At 45.5% G+C, this 9,261-nt stretch overlaps 1 protein-coding gene across 1 annotated transcript in view; it reads right to left on the bottom strand.

Moving 5' to 3' along the window:
- LOC131889641 (voltage-dependent T-type calcium channel subunit alpha-1G-like) overlaps nt 1–8,807 on the bottom strand; it is an 89,520-nt gene extending 80,713 nt beyond the window's left edge. Inside the window, exon 1 of the mRNA XM_059238823.1 lies at nt 6,633–8,807. Coding sequence (XP_059094806.1) covers nt 6,633–7,119 — 487 coding nt within the window. The 5' untranslated portion in view covers nt 7,120–8,807. The remainder of the gene's footprint in view (nt 1–6,632) is intronic.
- Nucleotides 8,808–9,261: the final 454 nt, after the last annotated feature.

The following is a 9,261-nucleotide window of genomic DNA, read 5'->3' as shown; positions in this document are numbered from 1 at the left end:
CAGTAAATGTGGTCCGCTTCTATGTATTGGATTTATCAACCCTCTAAAACCAAAGCCCAGGGGCTTGCTTTCCAAGTTCCACGAGTTCAAACTTTTCCGGCTGATTTTAAATCCCGGTGATTACTCGTATTTGACAAGCGCCTGACTTAAAGCCAAAATTGTACAAGCTTGTCATCAACATCAACCAGAATACTGGATATGATCCCGGAGACCCGGCCACTCTCATGAACCTGTAAAAGAAGTCTGTGCGCCCTCTTTTAGACATTTCTTCTCAAATGTGAAACCCTCGAAAGTTGGAACAGACACATTGGAAGATTGGAAGGAGCTCATAGGAGAGCTACAAAGCTGTCCTACCCTTGTCCCCCCTATTGTACCTATAAGCTGAAATGATTAGGTCATGGGTCTCATTTGGCTCCTGAGTTCAATCTCAATTCACTAGATTCACCTTTTTGCTCAGCTGTTTCCGAGTTTGGGAAACCTTATGAGCTGCAGCAGTTTCATAAGAATATCCAACCCGCCTCTCAGTTCTTCTTTCTCTTCCTTCTTTGGAGAAAAAGCGTTAAAACTAGAGTTGATGTTCTACTTTCAAATGTATACAAATCGGAACCAAGTCTAGCTTAGGAATCGAATTGGCAGAGCATCCGTTCTCCAATTTACGAACCTTGTTTCGATCCCAGGCTGGTCTAGTCTAAGCTTCTTTGTGGTATTTGAGTACAACATGAGCTGCTGCTTTAATAACTAAAATGGGCGAACCTGCGGTCATTCCCGAGGGTGGGGTAATAATTAATGTTGGCCGTGACGACGAAGTGGGAATCTCCCTCAATTGGGACACCCATCATCAGACTGTAGGCCGAGCGAGAGAGCTGCCATCTGACTTTGTAACAAGCAAACAAAACAAAGGTCGGGAAACCAATTGCTCTATTGGATGATTCGCCGTTCTTCCACGAGATGGACAAAAGTTCCCGAATGACAACTGGGAGATTGGAAACCAGATCCCTTTTTGAGTCCTTGGCCAGGACGAGACTTCGCAGTGATTCCTTCTTCGCACGCTCGACCAGAGCTTGGAACAAGCTTCCATTGCCCTTGAGAGTTGCCAACACAACAAAGGAGTTCACGAATAATCGGGCTCATCTGGTCTTGGAAGAGGCTTCAATTCTATAAAGTGTATGTTCTTTGTGCCTTTAATCTGACAAATTGACTTTTGACAGCTGTGTCTTGTTCCCACTCTTTCACGTCGTTTTTGTGGTTGTTGTTTTCTCCTTGCTTCCATTACCATTACTCTTTTATCATCTACTACATATATGAGTAGTCTAAACAATTCTTTGCCAGTTTCGTTTTGAATAGAGATGCAACTCTACTACTCATAACTTTGCCTAGAAAAATTGTGACAAGCTTATTAGACATAACTAAAATGCCTAGATGAAGCAGTAAACGGCCAATGATAACACATAAGGTATGTAAATTTTAAGCTGATGTCAGCTTAAAAAAACAACTTGTTCCCATTCATCTCCAACGTGCTTTAAAAACAAAATCCAACTTAGAATGTGCTGAGACTTGTGGGTAAACTGATTAAGTTTACACTTCATTTTACATCTAGACCATTGGACACATTGTAACATGTTTAAATTCAAAGACAGTTTTAGTCCTCAACAATTTTTTCTTGTTTAAAATTTGCGTTTTTCAAAATGAGACGCCCTTTCTGGATTACGCTGAAATGGGTTCTGAAATATTGTCATAAACTTGTTTGCCCGTTGTCCATTGGAGCAAGACAATGCATCGTTTACCAACAATGCCTCAATGTCCAAACGCGCCGAAAGAGCAATGTTTCGTACTTGCCGTCCAAATTTAGAAACCATATGGCTCCGAATAGGATAGGGGATCCTTGCTTTATTAAGCCTGCTTATCGTGAGGCATTATCACTCAGTGCCTGTCTACTGGGCACTACGTGAGCATCCACTCAGCATCCGATGGAAGAGGCCAGCCCAAAACCCCCTCAACTTCAATCTCAAGGGAAATTTATCAGACCGAAGCTCAAAGTGCAAAAGTTGAGTAGGAGGGGAAGGAGGAGAAGGCCGCCAAGTCAAGTTGCTCAAAACGCGAGGACACGCCAAGGCTATCATCATCATCCATGCTCGCTGCTCGGACCCGAGAGGCAAGTTCGCTCCAATTTATGCTCCATAAATCCATAAACAAGAACTACACAACTTCTTTCTTACAAATATCCGATCTAACGCCCAAGCCTGGTGTGCATGGTGGACTTGGACCACTCAAAGGCTCGGTGGCCATCGAGGAAACTTGGCCAAGTACGCCACCAAGGCCGGGAGGGAGTCTGTGACCAAACTTTAGGACGCTAAAAACCATCTTTATTGGCCGGCACTAGGGAATAGCTGACACCGAAAACCTTCTTATTAGGTATTGGCTTTAGTGCGAAGACCCTCGAGTTCCAATTTGGAACGATGACACTTGGTGGCCAGCCTGACACGATAACACGAGGGCAACTACCCACCTAACAACTCTCTAACGATGAAGGGACCAAGTGCAACTGCCATGGTGGGGATGGTTCTAGCTTGCTTGTCTTTGAAAAGATAAATTTTGGACACCCACCGATTCATGACGTGATTACAACAATCCTAACGTGCCATTGGGCCCATAGTAATGATTGGATAGACACTACTACTGCTACTACTACAACAGAGATCGACCTTTGGCGTACAATGTGTAGTGTAGGTATCTGTGCCCCTCTCTCTCTGGCAAGGTCAACGCCAGAGCCAATCCCAATTCCAAATTGCCTCTTGGCATTATCAGTTATATGCTAATGAATATCCCGAGATCCATTGATCTTCAAAGACATATCCAAAGTCTTTGCCGTGGCCTGTCTTTATCATCTGGTCATTGTGAGTGTCGGGCTGAAGGAACAAAGGCTCGTCCCACAACATTCATTCTCTTGGCCTCTCTGGTTCCTCCATTTCTGGAGCGTGATGGCTTCCTCAATGGTGAAGAAGCCCTTAAACAGCGCCAAGTGGGTAGAATTTCCATTCACGCTTTAAACCACGACGATGAGTCGACAAAGTAGCCAACTCAACAAGTGAGCGGCAAGGACTGTGATCACGTTGAACCAATGGCTCCTCTCAAAATTCCATTTGAACGGTAATTCTCGTGCTCCATCCATCCATCCTTCTCTCTCTCTTCTCTTGATCCACATGGGATGGATTGGGCCTTAGTTTTGATGGGCTAGATCTTTTGAGAGCACCCACGTGTCTGAGTCCATCAGTGTTTTTACCCGTTTTGAAGCATGAAACATAGTGACATCGGTCGAGTTTACGAACATGAATAATATTGGGTGGAAGCAAGTATGTTTACAAATTCGCTGTTTCGTGCTACATACAAACCTGTATATGTGGCTCTAAAAGGTTGAAATCGCTAAAACACCTAGTTTAGCAAATGGTTCCCTCCGTCCACAACAGCGCTCTGTTTTTGTCTCGAAAGGAAATGGAGGAAGGTAAGGGACCCACCCACCCCCACCCGCACATTTCAGAACGAAACAAGCGTAGCTTGATTAAGTTTGACAGAGTTCCCATCAGCAAGGCTCATTTCTAGTCCTAAACTTGATTATGGAACTATGGCATCTCACCTGATGGAACACAACGAACGTATTACTGGTTGGGAAGAAGACAAGATGAGGAATGGGCCTCGACTCAGTCTATGTGAAGTCGAAAAAAAACACGACGTGGAACTCGACAAAGTCAGGAAAAGGCCTTGAATGGAGGCAGACTGATGATGAGTTGATTCAAAGAGTTTGGAACATGTTTCTCACCCGAGGAAACTTGGAACCGATAAGAGATTTCCAGAAATTGAGCGTCTCGCTCGTTCTACCACGTACATTTCCATCCCCCTGCCGAGCCAGGAGTTTCCAAACTTAAATTGAAAACGGCGACAATCTCGCTAAGGGCAATGTGGTGATTGTGCGATTCCAATATTTTAGAAATTGGACGCGTATTCTCATTTCTAGGCAATTAGTTGGAACGGCACAGGTCGCAGAGTAGAACAAAGAGTCTGTCAGAGTTTTGATTCTCAATCAATACACTCGTCATTTCGAATAACAATGTGCATTGTTTTTGATATTGTTTTCGAACCTCAGGTTGTGGGTGTGATTGAAAATAGTCCTAACAAGGGTTTTGAGAATAAACTAATTTTTCAACTTTTCATTGCTTATGGTTGGGTTGTGACCTTGAGGGTGCTCATCTCAGAGGATCGATGCTTTTTTCCGAATGAGCATTCTCAAATGTAAACAAGATCGATACAATGAAGTTTATTCCAAGTACCCAAAAGGTCAACAATACCAACGAGGATTATTGAACTTCCAATTCCAATCGCCGACCACCTTTCCAAGTGCAACTGTGAATTGTAGGTTTCTGAATTGGAACCGTTTGATTATTCTCTACTTTTGTTCTAGGCTCTGTCATTTTTAAGCGTGCAACTAGGAAACGAAAACTCGTCAATTTTATCCTGTCAACTTGTACCTGAATGAGTTGGGCACATATTTTTGTTTAGTTTGGTCTGACAGGATCAAGGCCAGGGCGTTTGACAAATGGTGTGTCATTGAATAGTTTACCTCACCAACGGGATCCCATTTGGAATTTGGTTTATGCAGGTTGACAATGGATAGGTCTTTGGTAGCAATTGAGAACTCGAGAACCTCGAGAACGGCCGTCCAAAATTGACATGATCAATTCTCAAGCTTTGTTCAACTTCCCGAGTTGAGTTAGACACTATTAAGGGCGTTGCTAAGGTTGTTGAATAATGGCCGAACGGCCAAAATAGCAACTTGAACTTGGCACTAAAGTTGTTCCAAACTTTTCGCACGACACGGTGAAACAGGTGAGCCTTCAAAGTGACAACACAATCGGAGACAGAGCAGAAGAATTTCTTTTAAAATACCCGTTCTAAATGAGTTTTATCTCTTCCTGCCTATGCATAATTGAATCCAATCTGATTGGAATAATTGACGAGCTCAACAAAGACAACCGGTAGATGAAAGATTCCTGTGCCCAAGCCAATAAGTCAAGAAACTTCAAGGGATACTATCACGTCTTCTCGTTAGGACAGACTTTGGTTGAGCTTTCATGAAAGCAGGCGCTTCTTTTGATCCGGGTGCACTTAAATCCCATCCCATCCCATCCCAAAGATACGCTTCCCCATCGTAATGATGTGAGGTCCCATCCAAATTGTTCGCTTCCCCCTCGGTCGACAATAATTAAAACTGATGATCAACCTTGTTTCAAACCGACCATACTACGTAGATCACTCCTGGTATGGGTATGGGTAGTACCCATTTTCTTACGTTTGTTCAGTTGCCAGGCATATACGTAGGACAGTACGTAGTCAGGCCAATCCAGTAAATGCGCAAGAGGTTCGTTCGTTCCACCCAATCCACCCACTGTCCAAGACTGGGGATGAGCGGCCAATGTCAACCATTAGTATCAATTTGGATCCGAGGGCACTCGACGGAAATTCTCCAAGCCATTGCTCAGTGACTCGGCAAATGAGCCAATTCGGAATATTATACGACCTGGTTCGTGCCCGCGGAATGGACCATCATCTTGAGGAGCATTGGCTGAATGAAAACACTGAGCAGGATCTGGTCCAGTTTCAATCAATTTGTGAAGAATTGAATGGTTTTCTTTTCTGGCCTTGCGGTGAAGACAAGGCCGGTCGACCACTTACGTACGTACTGTGGTAGATGGATTGAATGCCGAGCTCGCTATTTTGTTAGTTATCTAGCCAGCTAGATCCCATTCATTTCCACTCTTTGTCTTTGAGGCTCGTAGTTCGTTGTTCGCTCGTCTCGGTGGGACCGATCTGGCTCGGGTCTTGGAACAAGATGTCAGATCATGTGGTGTGCAATTTGTCTTAATTCGGGTGATTCTCATCCCTTTCATGAGCCGCCACAGGCACACACACACAGAGACACACGCACACACACACACACATCCAGCATACCAACAAACCCAAATGACAAAGAGTGAACGAGGAATTGGGACATGGAAAGTCGGGATCGCATTAAAAGACAATCCCTAGCGCCATTCTATGGCGATGACTTGGAAAAGTTCCAACAAGTGCAGAAGGTGTTGGCCAATTACCAGTCTGTCGGGAATAATCCGGTCGGGAATTTATCTCAAATGAGATTGGAATTGCATGAGAGACCCAAGTTCTACGCATAGTAGGTTTACTAGTGTACTTTACTCAATGAAGACGGACGGAGCTTTCCCTTGGAACAAGAATCAAGGAGATCGAGCAAATCCGACTCCCTCACATCCCAAAAACGAAGGGCCTGGCTTGAATTGGTTTAGGTGGAATACAACAAACCTCGGCAGTGATAAGTAGGTCGGTCAAGTAGTTCTCGTGCTGCGAGCCAACTTGGTCATTACGGTTCGATTCGAACCCCCAGGGATCAAGCTTGTGCATTAAATATGGAACAACTACGACCTAACAAGCCGCCTTTTTGGCTCTGCTCGCCTCGTTAAGTGTGGTCTGGTGGTTACTCACGGTCTCCGTCGTTTGTCAGAGCTACCTGTACACACTGGCCATCAAAAACCTTCTACGTATTAACCAAATAGTGGAAATGGGCTTACTGTTCTCAAGTGATGGGTGTTCGTACTCTTCGTCGTCATTGTCATCCTCGTCCCTATTGCTATTGTTGATACGATGGTGGTGGTGGTGGTTGTCCTCGTCCCCGTACTGTGGGGGATCATTTTTCCCGTCCCGGGTGTAAACCTCATCATCATCGTCGTCCAAGTCCCAAGGGTAGACGGGTTCCAATCGAGTGGTCACTAGAGATGGACTTCTCGAAGATGCGAACAAAATGGCCTGTCGACCTCGATTCGGATAGGGCGAGAGGAATTGGGATCGCCTCGCAAATGGAGGTTGGGCATCGGCCAATTCAATGATATGTGGAGATCGTTTCTCTCTGTGCTCTCGAAGGAGCGGGACTTGGATTTCACACTCATTATAGTCCTGATCTTCGGGCTCGCCGCCCAACAACTCGCCATCGTCGACTTCTTTCAAAGAGGACCCCCGAGAGACGAAAGGCTGGATTTGGTTAGAATTGGAGCGCTTCATGATTGCTCACCGTGAACCAACCATTCTCCGGTGTCCGGTGGATTGATTCACTTAAGTTCTCTGCACTTGTCCCATTATTCAGGCCTAAAGCCAAGAGTTCTTCAATCAATCAAGGGACGTGGACACCACACTCGCACCCACCTCATCTCCCAAGGCTCAACGAACGCTCCTTGCAACACTTGAATCGGAAAAAAAGTTTCAGGCAGAATCTCAAACGTTGAGGCTTGATGAGTTCAGCGGGATTTTCATGGACTGTGGTGGGGGCGGAACGATTGAAAACTTGGATATCCTCTCCGAGTTGAATGCGGTTGATGAATATTTTCTGGTTAATGGGGTTGCATTATTCATCGTGGAAGTGGCGTCGGTTGTTGGTCTCACCAACCTCATAACTGACAGTCTCTCGACGCTAGTGATGAGGATCTCATCTCATCATTAGGGCATTATCAAAGGATACCAGCGGAAGAGAGAGAGCTTAACTCCTAAAAGGCCTAGGATATGGGTTGGTGCTTCAAGGACTGATAACGATACGATGATGATCTCTTCACATTCCGCCGTCCATCCCAGTCATCAGCCAAGCCCACACAAGGCCAAGATGGGATTCCGGAAAGTGAGACTCGGTGTGTGCGGGAAGGGGAATGGGAGTGGAGCTTGACCAATACGTAGGTCGTCGTTGATTTCTTCCTGACTCTCTCTCCACCTTTGAAGTTGCGGTCTGGCTGGATCTACTGGATCTTGAAATGATATCGGAATGAGTGACCGTGTCCCAGTTGCACGATTATCCGATAAGGGTGCATTCCACTTGAGCTTTTCAGATGTATTAGCGGAAAGCGTGTGCTTCCTTCTAGGCTCTTGCCGCTTTGTAACTGCCAATGTAGTAGTAGTAGTAGTAGTAGTAGTAGTAGTTGTTACTGTTGTCACTGTTGTTACTGTTGTTCCAGATGACGTTTGCGTTGTTCATTCAATTCTTCTGCAACCGTTTAAGAAGCTAGATAGGCGGAGAGGAAGAAAAGGTGGTGCACTAGAGTCTCAAAAGAGAGCTAACGAGCCAGGGGAATTGGCATGAAAAGCACTTGGTTGTCCTTTTCGACAATTGGCTGTCAACAAAGACAAACGAGAATAAAGCACCCGTGTTTCGATTCCATTCATTCAAGAAAGACGGAAAGTAGGAGAAGGAGGAGGAAGTGAAGACCCTCCTTTTCAAAGGTGTGAAGGACCTAGATCAGTAGTTCCCTTTGTAATTTCCCTTCCACAGCTTACTACAAGAACATGATGACACTAAACTGACGCTTCTTAGATGCGATCTTAAACCCACAATGACGTAGAATGACATAGAACACTTGGCCATTTATAAGCAAGCTCAACCAATACTATAATCACTGATGATTCTAGTTCAAAGCCCGACCACGCGCAACGGTGTGATGGATGATGGACTTGCCAAGACAGGAGAGTCCTTTTCCCTCGCCAACGAGGAACTGAAAAGGCAAGATCAGAGGGAATGAGTAGCGAACCATCAAGGTATTTTCTTGCCCTCACTTTGAGCAGAAAAAGGGGCAAGAACAGACCAAGAATGGGAGGCAAAGAGAGAGAGAGAGAGAGAGAAAGTGGGAAAAGAGCGAGAAAGAGAGAGCGGGTCCGTTGGACAGCCATGCACCAACCAACGAACCAAACATCGATCTGGCCATAGGTCCGAGGTCGAATCATCGGGAACGTGGTTCTTACCTTGCGCTCTCTCCCATTTCCTCCCGTCCTTCTTCTGCCCCTTCGTCATCGTCTTCTTCTTCTTCCCATTGCTCGCTTTTGAAGCCTCCGTCTCGCATTCGTTCCCTGATTCTGAGGAGAAGGGGGCCTTTCTGAGGCCTCTTCCTCTCTTTGCTACCTCTCTCTCTCTCTCTCTCTCTTCCGTCCTCCCGCTCTCGCTGTTACATTCTTTTCCACCTTTACTAGGGCCGCTGGGGCCCCTGAAGGTGCATGGCTATTGTGGGAGGATCCACTCAATTCACTGGTTTTCACAACAACAACATCAACAACATCAGCAACAACAACTACAAGGAGAGCTCCGAGCTAGGACAAAAGAAGTAAGAACTACTCTAGAGAGGGAACACAATCCATTTTCCAGCGACGAGGCCAAATGAAAGGGACGAG

This window comes from Tigriopus californicus, chromosome 1, assembly GCF_007210705.1.
Source record: "Tigriopus californicus strain San Diego chromosome 1, Tcal_SD_v2.1, whole genome shotgun sequence".
Lineage (NCBI taxonomy): Eukaryota > Metazoa > Arthropoda > Copepoda > Harpacticoida > Harpacticidae > Tigriopus > Tigriopus californicus.
Note: the sequence above shows the minus strand (reverse complement) of the source record. Positions and strands in the feature narration are given on the sequence as shown.